At 39.5% G+C, this 16,377-nt stretch overlaps 2 protein-coding genes across 2 annotated transcripts; one reads left to right on the top strand and one right to left on the bottom strand.

Moving 5' to 3' along the window:
- Window positions 1-1,489: 1,489 nt before the first annotated feature.
- LOC148069932 (gamma-glutamyl hydrolase-like) lies at window positions 1,490-8,532 on the bottom strand. Its single transcript, XM_087800731.1, has 9 exons — window positions 8,436-8,532; window positions 7,085-7,199; window positions 6,915-6,965; window positions 5,624-5,708; window positions 5,385-5,523; window positions 3,174-3,280; window positions 3,004-3,094; window positions 2,810-2,947; window positions 1,490-1,844 (listed from the first exon to the last, which is right to left on the bottom strand). The coding sequence occupies exons 1-9, from the start codon at window positions 8,530-8,532 to the stop codon at window positions 1,723-1,725; spliced, it is 945 nt and encodes a 314-aa protein (XP_087656857.1). The 3' UTR covers window positions 1,490-1,722.
- Window positions 8,533-11,911: 3,379 nt separating this feature from the next.
- On the top strand, window positions 11,912-15,213 carry LOC148069933 (gamma-glutamyl hydrolase-like). The gene is made up of 4 exons (XM_087800976.1): window positions 11,912-12,020; window positions 14,786-14,913; window positions 14,993-15,083; window positions 15,140-15,213. The coding sequence occupies exons 1-4, from the start codon at window positions 11,912-11,914 to the stop codon at window positions 15,211-15,213; spliced, it is 402 nt and encodes a 133-aa protein (XP_087657102.1).
- The last annotated feature ends 1,164 nt before the right edge of the window (window positions 15,214-16,377 follow it).

Below are 16,377 nucleotides of genomic sequence, written 5' to 3' on the forward strand. Positions count from 1 at the left end.
CATCATGACCATGTTTTACACTTATTACTTTATAAAGTTGCTCTGAAGATACCTGAAGGCTGAGAAGAACCACGGGGGTCAATGTCTTTTATTTCTCCAGGAAGATGGAAGTCCTTGTCACCTTCCATGGTGGAGATGAAGTCCTTCTTCCCGTCTGTGTTGACGCTGAGAATCTTGTAGAACTTCCTCAACTTTGCGTTCCTGCTGAAGTTCTGCAGGAACAAACACTCATCATTCTTGGTTGACTCTTGTCCAGAGGTGTGACCCGTCCAGGTGTGTCATCAGAACTACCTGTGGCGTCAAACTCCAGCTGTGGAAGTTGGACGTGATGTTTTCCTGGGCCAGAGACTGGAGAACATCTTTGGGGAAGGTTCTGAACAGTCGACTGGACTGAGCAGCTGGAAACAAGAGAGGACCAACTATGATTAGAGAGAACTTTAAAGTTACACTTTTTTACTTTTTTATTGTTTAATTTTTCCATATTTTCTGTCGTCACTCCTCAATAACTTCAACCTTCATCCGTCAGAAACATGAGCACCGTGAGTAAGACTGGTGACACCAGCAAAGTGGTGACTAGTCAAGTGTCTTAACTAGCAGGACTAAAAGCTCTTTAGACAATTTTCCAGCAGGACTTCTATAATAGAAGTTCCACACTTATGTATAAAACAAAGCAACAATAATTGAATACACATGTTTATTTCTATCAAACACAGATAGTAAAACATTCTCCTGCTGGTGTTGATTCATTCTTTACATCTTTAATGAACATTTATGTCTTGAATGAAGGTGAGTTTACACCAAACAACATGTTGAAACATTGAAAACAAAAAGGGTTTTACATGTTTATATCTATTGTGCTACGATACACTCAAGTTTGATATGAACTGAGCCAACATTTAAAGTGATGTCAGAAGATCTGCCTCTCAGATCCACGATTTTGACTTTCTACTTACTTTAGACCCACTTTTTTATACGCAATGACAGGAAGTCGTTCTGTCGCCTGGAATCCACGGATACTACCGAACCTCATGCAACTCACCTGTGAATACAATGAAACAAAAATGACAAATCAATCGTTTCCAAATGTTACATTCAGATTTTTGATTTTCCGCCAACCAAAAAAAAAACTGTCGAGGCGTAAACCATTTAAGAAGGTAAGACGTTTAGATACATTTCAAAGTTGGATTTACAAAATAGAAAAAATGTTTTCCATCGAAACATTTTTTAATGACAAAATCATGTTTTTCAAGAGTCAAAATACGTCTCATGCTTGTGTCATCATCAGTATTTGTCCAAGTGTTGATCCACTGCTGCTCATTGAGCAACTGTTTGTCAATGTTTGTCGACATTACATCAAAGTGAAAACTACTCTTGAAAAAACGTTATAAATAAATAAATTGTCCTTCGTTTTAGTTGCTCATAAATTACGTTCTGCTGCCCTCTAGTGGACAGTTGGATTTATTCTACAATAGTGGATCTGAACAAAACAAACGTTGATCATAGTTTTATTGACTGCAGAGTAAATAGAATCCAAAGAAACAATTGATTAAAACAGAACATTCAGAATCATTGCTGTGAAGTTACATGTTATTAAAGTTCTAATGACCATAAACATATTTATTTTAGTTTTTATTTATTTTTAACTTCAATGATTATTTCTCAAGATCAATGGATCACCAGCCGATAAAACAACATCTGTCTATTACTCTGTGTTTGTCGCTGTCAATCAAAATAGTAACTCTGCACATAATAAGTGTCGCCTCCTCTGTAGACGGGCAGGAAGTTGTAGATCAGAGCTTTTTCTTCCTCCTCTGGACGAGAGAAACTGTGGTTGTTCTTCATGGCTGCAGCAAAGAGAGACAGAAGATTGTGAAGCTGTTTAATGTTCACTTTGATTGACAGATTACTTTGAAAAACATGTGAAATCAGCTTCTTTTGTTGTATTGTTTTTAAAAGTTCAACTAATGGTCAACTCTATCTAGTAAATGTTCTCCAAGACGCAGTAACTTCTCATCATGACCATGTTTTACACTTTGTTACTTTATAAAGTTGCTCTAAAATCTGGGCGAACGAGAGGTTACGAGAGTCCATTATGACGTAATAATGTCTTCACTCCTCCTCCAGCTGTGATCACGGTTTGTTTATACAATGAGTCCCCTTAGAGGTGGAGACTTCCATGAGTGATGACGTGCGGTGACAAACCTCAATGCTAGACCAATCACAGCAGAGTGGGTGTGGTTATGATCAATACGATTTAATCTCCAGAAAACAAAGTGTTTTCAGTGGGCAGAGCTTAAGATCATTTTCTAATGTCAATATTTCAATGAAAAGAGAGTTTTGTACAAACACACACTGATGATACAATAGAGTCACACATCACAACAACACACACACACTGATGATACAATAGAGTCACACATCACAACAACACACACACTGATGATACAATAGAGTCACACATCACAACAACACACACACACTGATGATACAATAGAGTCACACATCACAACAACACACACACACTGATGATACAATAGAGTCACACACCACAACAACACACACACACACTGATGATACAATAGAGTCACACATCACAACAACACACACACACTGATGATACAATAGAGTCACACATCACAACAACACACGCAAAATTAATAGCCGTTTGTTTTTAGCGCCCTCTGGTGGCGATGCTCCGCACTATCGTGTCCATGCGTTAGAATATTCTACACAAAAGTTAATATTGAAACATTTCTTCTTCAGGTCAAGAGAAGCTGGTGTCAGAGTCGCAGCAGTGTTTTGGTTTCACCTTCAGAGACGAAGAATCTGGACGTGTAGAAACTGGCCGTCACCGCCGCGCTCGAGTGACTCATCCCGGCCTTGACGATCCACTCAAAGGGACTTTTCTCCGGATGCCACTGAACAGCGTAGAAGGGATACCTGAAGGCTGAGAAGAATCACAGGGTTAATGTCTTTCTCCAGGAAGATTGAAGTCCTTGTCACCTTCCATGGTGGAGATGAAGTCCTTCTTCCCGTCTGTGTTGACGCTGAGAATCTTGTAGAACTTCCTCAACTTTGCGTTCCTGCTGAAGTTCTGCAGGAACAAACACTCGTCATTCTTGGTTGACTCTTGTCCAGAGGTGCGACCCGTCCAGGTGTGTCATCAGAACTACCTGTGGCGTCAAACTCCAGCTGTGGAAGTTGGACGTGATGTTTTCCTGGGCCAGAGACTGGAGAACATCTTTGGGGAAGGTTCTGAACAGTCGACTGGACTGAGCAGCTGGAAACAAGAGAGGACCAACTATGATCTAAGAGAACTTTAAAGTTACACTTTTTTAATTTTTTATTGTTTAATTTTTCCATATCTTCTGTCGTCACTCCTCAATAACTTCAACCTTCATCCGTCAGAAACATGAGCACCGTGAGTAAGACTGGTGACACCAGCAAAGTGGTGACTAGTCAAGTGTCTTAACTAGCAGGACTAAAAGCTCTTTAGACAATTTTCCAGCAGGACTTCTATAATAGAAGTTCCACACTCATGATGTTTAAAACAAACCTTATAAAGTGTTGTTCACATTGGTTAATTCCAAGACAGAGAAAGTTTGAAATCTTGCAGCACCAAGTTCACAATAGGAGAGATTGTTGTTCAAATTTTAAGATAAGATATTCCTCTATTCACACATACTGATTACTGAGCTCAACTCAGGTTAGAGTCAATTCACCAGTAGAATAAACTTTTCTGTCTGCCTGGCATCAACACCAGTAGATGTGCACAAAAGTAGTGATGGCGAGATGAAGCCTCATGAAGCACTGAAGCCTCGCAGCCGAGTAGTTCATCTTTGGAGCAAAGCCTCATGAGGCTTCATTTGCACGACCATGTGGACAATTGGGAGCATTGCATATTTTGTGCGCAAATGATAGTGATAATAAAAAAATGTGCTTGACTGTGTTTTCTGAAAAACCTATTATTTTTTATTTAAAAAAAGCAGTGCTTGGCTTCAGTCTGTTTCTTTAAAAAAAAAAAAATTTCACCAGCTTTGGAAGTTCCCGAGCGATTACCCAACCGGTCACGTGACGAGCCGATTCAAGCAGCGCTTCTCGAACCAGTCACATGACCGTCCGGTTCGCGATGCCTCGAACGTCATCACTACGTCACCACCTACGTAACCAACACACGCCTCGATACACGCTTCATGAAAAATTTCCTGGATTACTCGACACACACTTCGAAGCCTCGACACAGTCGGACACATCATTAATTGATGTTCAAATTTTGAGATAAGATATTTCTTTATTCACACACATACTGATTACTGAGCTAAACTCAGGTTAGAGTCAAGTCAGCAGTAGAATAAACTTTTCTGTCTGCCTGGCATCAACACCAGTAGATGTGCACAAAAGGACAAATGGGCGAGACCCCAGGGGGGGGGGGGGGGTGGAAGACAGGAACAAAAGGCCATAACGAGTGTGACCTCCGCCCGGGAACATTTGAATTATTCGATCACATGACAACAGACAAGCTCTCCCAGCAGGACACCGGGGAGCAGAAACATCAGAGGACAATATTGCCAGAAGGTGGATGTAAATAGAGCGAGGTTTCCACAGCTCGAGGCTCTTCTGTCCTGGACTCTCAATTTGTTGAGTCGCAGGAAGAACGAGGCTCAGTTGATCTTGAAGAAGCTTGTATTTCTTTTGCTTGGAGGTGGTAAATAAACAACCCGAACATACTCTGGATTGTTCATCTTTCTCCACAAACCCAGGACAGGAGTGACCAGTGTCTGTGCGCAGACGCCATGTTTGACTTGAATAAAACCCAATTTGGATTAAATATGTAAATAAAAAATACTATATATTACAATACAGTGATGATGAAATAAAAGGTTGGCGGGAACTTAAGCTCTTTCAAACATTTTCCTGTTAAGATGATTTCCTTTTCATGATGATTTATAAAGGCTTGTGTTTTAATGGTGGTAGTGACGTTGTAGTAATTGAGTGCAAAGGTGTGTCTGAATTACGCCCCTAGTGGTCATTTTGAGTATGCCAGGGGTCGTCGTCATTAGTGAGACGATTGAATAAAATTATAGAGTTATCACACAAACACAAGAACTAGTCAAGAACTAAAGCTCTTTATACAATTTCCCAGCAGGACTCTTATAGGTGTTCCTCACCATTCCTAATCAAAACAATATAAAATTCTTCTTTACTTTGTACTTAAATGGTTATATAAGGTGATATTAAAGCCTTTTATTGAGGCTTAACAAGAATATGTTGAAAAACATAAATAAATGAGAAGCTTTTTAAGAAAAAAGTTGAATTTTCTTTAATCTATATTTATTTCTGGTAGTCATGAAACCTGATTCTAGCCTCACAGAGTTAAGGAGTACCTGGAGTAAACTTGAGCGGGAGAGCCACCGCTTTGGTGTCGGTGAGTGTGAGAAGGTTCTTGTCGGCCGTGAGCACAGAGAGCTGCTGGAAGCCCTGACAGGTTCCCCACAGCGGGAAGTAGTCGCCTGCATCGTTGGCCTGTAGGGGGCGATGTTGAGTCGACTCTAGTGTTAATCTTCATCGCTCAGATTATTGACGTGTTATCGTGAGAATGATTGTGTGGTTTGATCTCCTTCACCTTCAGAGCCAGGTCGTAGAAGATCTTGGAAGTTCGGCTGTACTGCGACGTCAGGATATCCAGTTCTCCTTCTGGCAGCAACACCCTGGGAATTGAACCGTGAACCAATAAAGTTAACAAACTTTCTCCTCAGATACAAATCTATGCAAGTGTATCAGTGTGAGCAGAATATTGTGTTTTAAATTCAACATTTCAAATGTTGAAAAATGTATATATTATTGGGAATAGAGCAATCCTGCTGCTACACCCACACGTTCGTTGTTCCAAATACGACCTCAAATAGTACCAAAAACACCTGCTGTATTTATTGATTCTGACTTAGACAGAGGAGTCTAACATAAGTTCAGAATTCTGGGTCAGTGACAATACCTAGCAGGTGCTTGAGTGAAGTGCCGAAGACTGACGACGAATGTTTACAAACAGTGGCATTTATACAGTCGAACTTGGGCGCGACACTTCCTCATTGGATCCTGATTCGGGAGGTCAGATCCTGATCCAGGTCTCGTCTTAGGACGTCTCTTCTCTTGTGTCAGGCACCACTTTCCACGAGCAGGGTGGGATGATGTTGCTCCATTGAGGCAGTTTGCCTGAGGTGTTTACTGCTTTTTAGTCACCGTCATTCTTGCACAATCACTCGATTCTCTTCACATGTGAAGCATGATCTGTCACAAGATCAGTCAACACTTTTCCACATGCTCCAGGTGTAAGAGATGCCATCCACGCATCAGCTTCTGTTGGATTCAATCTTTTATTATTAATTGTTATTTACATTCATTATATGATATATTTACCTCTCCTATGATCTTTACGTATTTATTTTTATTTAAATGTTGTTGGTCTTTTTTTTAAGCATCGAATATTTTTTGCAATCATTGAATTGAATTGAATTGAATTTTTTTTCCGAATAATTGAATTTAAAAAATCGGACATTTTGAAAATGTAATAATTTCGTTGACACGTCGAGTTCGATTTCTAATAACAATCATTCAAAAATAACTTTTGTTTCAGTAATTTTTAACTATTTGATTTATACATCAAACTCTATGAAATGGTTCATTAAACGATTTTCAAAAAATTAAATTTTTAAAAATATAACCTTTCAATATAGAAATGTTTGGATTCAATAATAAAATAATCAGTTCAATATTATAATGCAACTGATATGTTTTCATATGAATCCACTTTTATTTTTGACAGGTTAAATTTTTTATTGTGAAGAAAATCTCAAATTCTAGCAAAAACTGTATCATTCCATGTTGATTTTAGTCAAAAGAAAAGAGGACAAACTCACCCGTTGATGGAGTTGAAGATCTTCACGTACTCCTCCACAGTTTGGTTGATTCTGATCATGAAATGAAGATTTTGGATGAGAACGTCTGCAGCTTCGTTTCAATATTTCACGCTGAAGGTGAATAATCTTTTCAAATAGACAACCTTTGATGAGTCAGAAGGAGGATCTACCTGATAGGAACCACTCTGGCTCCGGCTGCTTCCACGTACTTCACGTAAGAGGCGGCGATGTAGGACGAGCCCTGAGCGAACTGGTCATCGGGAAGGTTCTCCTGAGCCAGCACACCTGAGGAGCAGACGTGGATGGATCACCTCAGTATAAGTTTGCTCAGTCAACATTAAATAAGAAAAACAATAACCTGCCTTTTAAAAAAAAACTACATCGGTCTCTCTCTTTTGAACAAAAAAACTTTATTTTTGTTTGACTCAACGTATACGTAAATCAGTGGCGGCTTCAACATAATCAGAAAATAAATGTAATTGAAATCGACGGCAGCCGAAGGATTGTGTCAACCAATCAGATTCGAGTTGGCGACACAGCGTCAGCGCTTTGGAAGCTACATGCGTCACGGCTTCCACGACGCTGGACGTGTGTTGAACGCGTGACACGTTCCCGTCCTCTGATTGGATAGAACTGAGACTCGTCACATGGAACTGAAACGATGATTTGAGTTAATTTATCTGTTTGCTGTTCAACACAATGGCTGAAGAGCTTGATCTGGTCGCGGATAAACATGCAAAGCCATTTTTCAAGAAGGACTTTTCAAGAAAAGCTGGACGTTGTTAAGAAAGTTATGCTAACTCTGAGACGAGTCTTTCACGAGCTTCAAATTATTTATTTATTTCCTTCATGAACTACGTGGGTAAATACATTTTTTTCTTAATAATGTTGCACTTTATGAGATCAATAGTGGTGCTTGTGTGTGTGTGTGTCGCTTAGGCGTGTGTGTGTTTGTCGCTGAAGTGCGTAGAGTGTGTGTGTCGTGGCCATGGAAACCACACAGACTGTAGTGGGAGTGATATTTCGATATAATGCACTGATGTTCATTTTATGATAAACATCTTATTGACCTATAAAAGTTCACGCTCAGATCACTGTGGTGTATAAAGAATCTTAAAGTAGTTGTTGAGTGGATTATTCAAACGTGCGCCACTGAAGGTCTATGTGTGAAATGCACGGCTCGCCACTGATGTAAATTGGTCTGTTGGGGACACTGTAGTTTCATAATAACATGTTTGTATTGTATTATTTGCTGTATCTTGAGTTGAAGCTACGATTTGTGCCTGAAGTTTGTAATAACCTTCATATGTATTATAATGCATTAATATGAGTTTAAAGTACACGTGCGTCGATGAGGCTCGTGCTGCGTCATAAACATGTAATAAACGTCATTTAAGCGACATGTTTAACGTGTGTTGAGTCCGTTGACCGTCGGAACATAAACCCAAACACTCGGCTCCTCCTGGGAGGTTCTGGAGCATCAAGGACAGAAGAAGGACGGTGGTTCCTGAAGGTTCTCACCGATGATGGGTCGGGAGTTGAGCGCGGACGAGCACAGACTCGAACACAGAGTCAGAAGCGACATCAGAACCGTCGCTCCTGGATCCAGACGCATCATCGGGACACGATGGTCGAGCCTCCGAGGAGTCCTTCGAGGGGTGAAGGTGATGAGAGGAGCGTCCGTCTGGTCTCTCTGGGTCTGCGGAGGAATCCAGAATCGCACGACAAATGTGTTCCTGCCTCGCCTTTGTCTCGCTGCAATGGCTAGAAGATACAGATTTTGTCGTGTGGATGAACAAGTGGAAGTACATCAGTGTCATCAGAATATTGAATTGTTAAATTATTTTGAATTGTTGAATTGATTTCAATGATTCAATATTTGTTATATTTAAATTTAAATTGCTCAATATTTGTTATATTTGAATTTCAATGATTCAATATTTGATATATTTTAATTTTAATTGCTCAATATTTGTTGTATTTTAATTTCACTTATTCAATATCTTTTAATTCATAGCGTTTTGAATTCAATACAAGAAAATCCAAAGCCTTTTGAATTCAATATAAAAAATGAGAAACTTTTAAATTCATCATACCAGAGCCACCAAACGAGTACCGAGTTACTGGATCATACATAAACGATCAGGTGACGTCATCACTGCTGCATCACTTTAGATATTTTCATGACAAAGTATCAACTATGTTTTGACGTCTGTAGTTTAAACATGTTAAACTACATCTTACGATCAATCACTAGATTCTGACGTCAAAGGATTTTAACAGGAATGATTTTTTAATTTCATGGTCACTTCCTTTTCCACGTTCGTTTGGCTCAGTGAGTTAATAAGTTGTCTTGTCTTTTGGAGTCGCGGGTCTGAAACCTGCTCTAGAACTTTTGTCAAGCGATGTCATGTTTTAGAATTATCTCAACTGGTGAGACTGACTCTCAAAACATGGTATCGCTTTACAAAAGTAAACGATATGTCACTTTTCTCGTTTTCTTCAGAGGTAAATAAGGAAAAAAATAAAGTAAATGCAATGTATAAATCTAAATAAACTTTGTTATTTCTTTACATTTCCTTTGTAAAGTATGACATTCTTATCACTTCACATGAAGGAGGAAGACAATCCGTATCTTTGGTTATCAAGCTTCACCAAACTTGTCAACCATCTTTATTTGAGAGAATCTTCACTTTGCTCTTCATCATGGTCAAAGTCAGATCTACAATTGTAAGAAATTAAAATGTGTTTTATTTAAACTATTCATCCGACAGCATTCAACTGTTTATGAGCACTCACACCTACACAAATGATTATGTTTATACAATTTATATTCACTGTTAACAAATAAAATTATGTGTGCAGCATATATTTAAAAGTAATTACTTTTTTAACTTTATTATTACTTTTATTAGGGTGTGTTAATCAGTTTTAATAAAGTAAGATAAGATTGTCTATCAAAACTAATAATGATAGATCACAGGAAACACCTGACAGTTTAATAATGATGACAATGCATTGCATTTTAATCCAAGAACACAATCGATTTTTCTTATATCGATAAATAAAAGGTTTTTAAATAATCCCCCAAAAAAGCCACTTACCATGCAGAGTTGTTGGTCTCTTGAATAAAAAGGATAAATGATGTTTTTTCTGACTCACTCCTGATAAAATGACGAGGTCCCGAGGTTGTTCATTTGTCTTCGCCTTTATAAAATGATCCACGTGATTGATTTGTTTGTTTTAACGTGTTCAGTTTTGACAGATGCCATCAAAGTTGGCTCAGAACTGATTTAAAAATGTTTTAATGAGTCTAACTTCTTGCAGTCAGCAAACCAGAACAAGTTTGATGTTTGTCATGTCGATGTTTTGATTGGCTGTGGGTTCCGGAAACATCCCCTCGGCCGTGTACGTGAGAGCAGTTCTGGACATGCTCAGTAGGATTCTAGCAACACGCCGAAGGGCCACTTTTCATGTTGAGAGCAAAGACTTCAGAGGATTATGATCAATATTTCTAATTTAGTAACATAAGGTGTCTTTATTTTTTTAAATTATGGAAGTAAATCAATGACCGAGGTGTGAGCTTCTCTCTCGCCTACTGTCCTCACAGTGACATCTGAAGGGACCAGTCAGAAGATCTCTCAGGAGGGGCCACCAGTCAGTCACACCAGAGGAATGTGTAGAGGATCATGGGTACATGGTGAGCAAAGACGCTTTATCTGTTCATTTGAAGCTTCTTCTGGATCTGTCTGGACTCTCGTCAGGTGAAGCAAATGTTCTTCCTGCTCTTAAAAAAAGCTTCATCAACTCTTTCCGTTTTTTTCATACTCTACGAAAGTAAACCATGGCTGAAGCATCCAAGAAACAATGAGTTCGTTTTTCCTCCACAAGTCTTTACGATAACAAACCAATCCAATGTTAGAAGTTCTATATACTAATATCAGGTTTATTTTAAAGCCATTATTGCGAAACATCTCAAAGAAAGAAAAAAAACCTGTGTTTTTCTTGTAATCAAGTGAGAAAAGCTGTGGAGCTCACCATCGGAGTGAAGCTGTGGAGCTCACCATCGGAGTGAAGCTGTGGAGCTCACCTTCAGTGTGAAGCTGTGGAGCTCACCATCGGAGTGATGCTGTGGAGCTCACCATCGGGGTGAAGCTGTGGAGCTCACCGTCGGAGTGAAGCTGTGGAGCTCACCGTCGGGGTGAAGCTGTGGAGCTCACCGTCGGAGTGAAGCTGTGGAGCTCACCATCGGAGTGAAGCTGTGGAGCTCACCGTCGGAGTGATGCCGACATCAAGCGTTGACGGTGGATGAGGAAGCAAAAGTGACGCAAATGGCGTGAAAACTGACATATAATTAAAAGTTCAAGTAGTTTCCACTAGATTCACTTTAGCTCGGAGCAAATAGATTGCTAAGCTAAACACCAGCTTATAGTGAGTCACTTTTGTCAAATTGACATTTGATCATTTTTATTTTTCTCACTTCATTTTTAAAAGAAGTTAAAAAACAGGACCTTTAGCTTGATTTTCTGGAACTCCTGTTGTTGTTATCAGTTTTATCTTGACCTTTAAAGTATATACTTTATTGAATATTGTTTTGATTGTTTAAGCGCTTTGTGACCCTGGTCTGGAAAAGCGCTATACAAATAAAAATTACTTACTTACTTACTATTATATGCCTTTAAACTATGTTAATGTGATGTTCATTTTTTTTAAAGTGCCAGGTTTTTAAAAATGTACTGATAAAAGTGACAAAGTAAATTGAATGAAGCAATAATTATGTTTTCAGATGAACTGCATTAAAATAGCGTGAATCATGTGATTTCACAACAGTTTCCGTTGTTGCTTCACATCTGATAAAGCTAACAGGAAGTAGCAGGCAGAACATCCTCTTGATATTATCGTCTAGTTCCACCAATCGTAGACGAGAAGATGCTGATGGTGAAGAGATTGACATCAGGAAGTCGCTGCAGAGTCGTCTCTCACTCACAGACGAAGACATGGCTGCTCTGATCCTGCTGATGGTGACGTTCTTCTCCAACAACATCCTCGCTGAGATCCTCAAGATGAAAGGAACGTTTCATGAATTCATCCTGAACAAACCAGCTGGTGACGTCTGCTTGATCTCAAGATGGATCGGTGAGGAGAAGAAACTTCTGTGGAACTCTTCACAGCATCATGACTCCAGTCTGCAGACAGAAGATTCTTATGCAATATATCGTCTGAAGGTTTCTGACTCGGGTCAGTACCAAGAACAGTGCTGGACCCAGAACAACGTGACGCACGAGAAGAACTCCACTCTCCTGGTTTGTGGCACACGAAAGATGAGACGTTACTCTTTTGACCCTTATGTTGGACAGACACTGGAGCTGAACTGTGACAGTCTGGGACCAAACCAGAGTGTCCAGTGGGCTTTAGAGCAATATGAACCCAGAACACAAAGTAGTAAATTAACTTTAATCGATGATGAAACACTTTCAATGTACAAACTACAGCAAGTGAAGAACAAACCATCTCTTCTGGTAACGTTTGATGTAAATTATGGTTCGTTCAATTATTACTGTCTGAAGAAGAACCATCAGAGCTGTGAACTACTGAAAGAGTTTTATTGTCTTGTTCAGCCAAATTACATTCACAGCTGGGAAGGAGAGAGTCTGGAGCTGAACTGCTCTGACGTCAGTGGAAACAAACCACATGTGTGGAGGATCTTTAATTCAGTGATGAAATATGAACAGAGTCACAACTACACTCTGATGTTTCCATCACTGACCTTGAACCACACAGGTAAATACATCTGTAAACGCAGTAATCGGGATTATTATTATTTCAACCTGTATGTGTGTCCTGAGTCTGACCCGCCTGCTGATGTGTTCTTCACTGGAGGAGAGAACGTGACTTTACAATGTGGCGACTGGAAACAGCCTGGTTTGATCCGCTGGTTCATGAAGACAAACAGAACTGAAGGAAGACCATCACGTGTACATCAAGAACAGAGAGACAGAATCTTTCTCTCCGACACGAGCCTGGTGATCACTAACATCTCTCTGGAAGACAGCGGAGAGTTCTGGTGTGTGATCATGAAAGACGATCATTGTGTGTTCACATCTAAGACCCTTGTAAAGTTCAGAGAGCCAGAGGTTGATCACCATCTAGTGAGGTCTGTGCTGCTCAGTGTTGTGATCTTCATGATGTGTGTTGTTGTTGTTGTTGAGGTCTGGAGGAGCAGGAGTAGAGAGCAGCTCCCAGTACCTGTGGAGGAAGTGGAGTTGTTGGATGTGTCTCCAGCGTCAGCAGATGTTCAGCCAGAGACTCTCTAAGGTTTCAACATGATCCATGAGTGTTTGAATGAATCTTTCTTTGACTGTTTGTTTGTAATCATTGTGACTCTTGTTTCCTCTTTAGTGTCAATAAAGTTCAACCATTGACCTCCAATTAAAAGACTCTAGTTTTCTTTCTGTAGAGATGAAGTCAATGAAGTGTACGTCAGATATTATTCTGACTTTTTTCTTCCTGTTTTCCTTCTTTCTGCTCCTCAGTCTGGTTCTCTACATGTTTCTCAATGATGTCTCTTCTTTTTTCAAATATGTTCTTCAGAAAACAAGATCAATAATGTCCTTTTTTAATCTCCTTTCTGATCACATCACCATCTATCTATCTATCTATCTATCTATCTATCTATCTATCTATCTATCTATCTATCTATCTATCTATCTATCTATCTATCTATCTATCTATCTATCTATCTATCTATCTATCTGTCTGTCTGTCTGTCTGTCTGTCTGTCTGTCTGTCTGTCTGTCTGTCTGTCTGTCTGTCTGTCTGTCTGTCTGTCTGTCTGTCTGTCTGTCTGTCTGTCTGTCTGTCTGTCTGTCTGCCTGCCTGTCTGTCTGTCTGTCTGTCTGTCTGTCTGTCTACGTATCCATCCATCCAGAATGACTCCTTAGTGATGTGTGGTTTGTATCAGACCTAGTGGGGGGAAGCCCAGGGTCAGAACCAGTAATAATCAAACTAAAGGTGTAACCTCTCGTTCATTCAGATTTCAGAGCAACTTTATAAAGTAATAAAGTGTAAAACATGGTCATGATGAGGAACTTACTGCATCTTGGAGAACATTTACTTCATGTCAGGAGAGTTGATCTTTGTTGAATTCCACACTTAAAGCCAAAAATAGTTTTATATGTAACATAGTGACCTTATTAAGAGAATGAATCATTAAACACACTCATACACACATAAAAAAAAAAAAAATGTTTTCAACAACAGTTGTGGGACCTCTATTATAGAAGTCCTACTTGAAAATCGTCTAAAGAGCTTTAGTTCCTGTCTGTAGCCATTAACACAATAATGACTGAACTGATCTCCCTGCTGTTTTACTCACGGTGCTTCACTAACTTAAAACTTTTTTTAATGGATTTGATGACAGTTTATGTTTAAAGTTATGATGTATTATTATTGATTGTTATTTAGTATTGTTTGATTATGTTTATTGTTACTTGATATATGAATTTTGTTACTCTGTATAAATATTTAATTATATTGTAATTTTTGCTGGACTTTTCAAAATTCTCCAATTTTGGAATCTTAAGTAAACACTTATCTTGTGCAGTTTATGAATCTTCATTTGTTTTGAACATCATGAGTGTGGAACTTCTATTATAGAAGTCCAGCTGGAAAATTGTCTAAAGAGCTTTTAGTCCTGCTAGTTAAGACACTTGACTAGTCACCACTTTGTTGGTGTCACCAGTCTTACTCACGGTGCTCATGTTTCTGACGGATGAAGGTTGAAGTTATTGAGGAGTGACGACAGAAAATATGGAAAAATTAAACAATAAAAAAGTAAAAAAGTGTAACTTTAAAGTTCTCTCTAATCATAGTTGGTCCTCTCTTGTTTCCAGCTGCTCAGTCCAGTCGACTGTTCAGAACCTTCCCCAAAGATGTTCTCCAGTCTCTGGCCCAGGAAAACATCACGTCCAACTTCCACAGCTGGAGTTTGACGCCACAGGTAGTTCTGATGACACACCTGGACGGGTCGCACCTCTGGACAAGAGTCAACCAAGAATGACGAGTGTTTGTTCCTGCAGAACTTCAGCAGGAACGCAAAGTTGAGGAAGTTCTACAAGATTCTCAGCGTCAACACAGACGGGAAGAAGGACTTCATCTCCACCATGGAAGGTGACAAGGACTTCAATCTTCCTGAAGAAAGACATTAACCCCGTGGTTCTTCTCAGCCTTCAGGTATCCCTTCTACGCTGTTCAGTGGCATCCGGAGAAAAATGTTGTGATGTGTGACTCTATTGTATGATCAGTGTGTGTGTGTTTTTGTGATGTGTGACTCTATTGTATGATCAGTGTGTGTGTGTTGTTGTGATGTGTGACTCTATTGTATCATCAGTGTGTGTGCGTTGTTGTGATGTGTGACTCTATTGTATCATCAGTGTGTGTGTGTTGTTGTGATGTGTGACTCTATTGTATGATCAGTGTGTGTGTGTTGTTGTGATGTGTGACTCTATTGTATCATCAGTGTGTGTGTGTTGTTGTGATGTGTGACTCTATTGTATCATCAGTGTGTGTGTTGTTGTGATGTGTGACTCTATTGTATCATCAGTGTGTGTGTGTTGTTGTGATGTGTGACTCTATTCTATCATCAGTGTGTGTGTTGTTGTGATGTGTGACTCTATTGTATCATCAGTGTGTGTGTGTTGTTGTGATGTGTGACTCTATTGTATCATCAGTGTGTGTGTGTGTTGTTGTGATGTGTGACTCTATTGTATCATCAGTGTGTGTGTGTTGTTGTGATGTGTGACTCTATCGATCATCAGTGTGTGTGTGTTGTTGTGATGTGTGACTCTATTGTATCATCAGTGTGTGTGTGTTGTTGTGATGTGTGACTCTATTGTATCATCAGTGTGTGTGTGTTGTTGTGATGTGTGACTCTATTGTATCATCAGTGTGTGTGTGTTGTTGTGATGTGTGACTCTATTGTATCATCAGTGTGTGTGTGTTGTTGTACAAAACTGTCTTTTCATTGAAATATTGACATTAGAAAATAATCTTAAGATATTTTCTGGAGATTAAATCTTGTTGACCATAACCACACCCACTCTGCTGTGATTGGTCAAGCATGGAGGTTTGTCACCGTGCATCATCAATCCTGGAAGTCTCCACCTCCTGCTGGAGGAGGAGTGAAGCCATTATTACGTCATAATGGACTCTCGTAACCTCTCGTTCGCCCAAATTTAACTTTGTAAAGTAATAAGTGTAAAACATGGTCATGATGAGGAACTTCTCGTGCATCTTGGAGAGAAGAACATTTACTACATGACAGGAGAGTTGATCATTAGATCAGAGTGAACAGTGTGTGTGCAAAGTTTTCAAGATGGCGCCGGTGTGTTTGGCTGCTCGTCTACCGCTCCTGCTATGCTTAGTTTTAATGTTAATTCTGACACTTGTCACTGCACAGCTCGAG

Source organism: Callionymus lyra, chromosome 10 (assembly GCF_982586985.1).
Source record: "Callionymus lyra chromosome 10, fCalLyr1.hap1.1, whole genome shotgun sequence".
Lineage (NCBI taxonomy): Eukaryota > Metazoa > Chordata > Actinopteri > Syngnathiformes > Callionymidae > Callionymus > Callionymus lyra.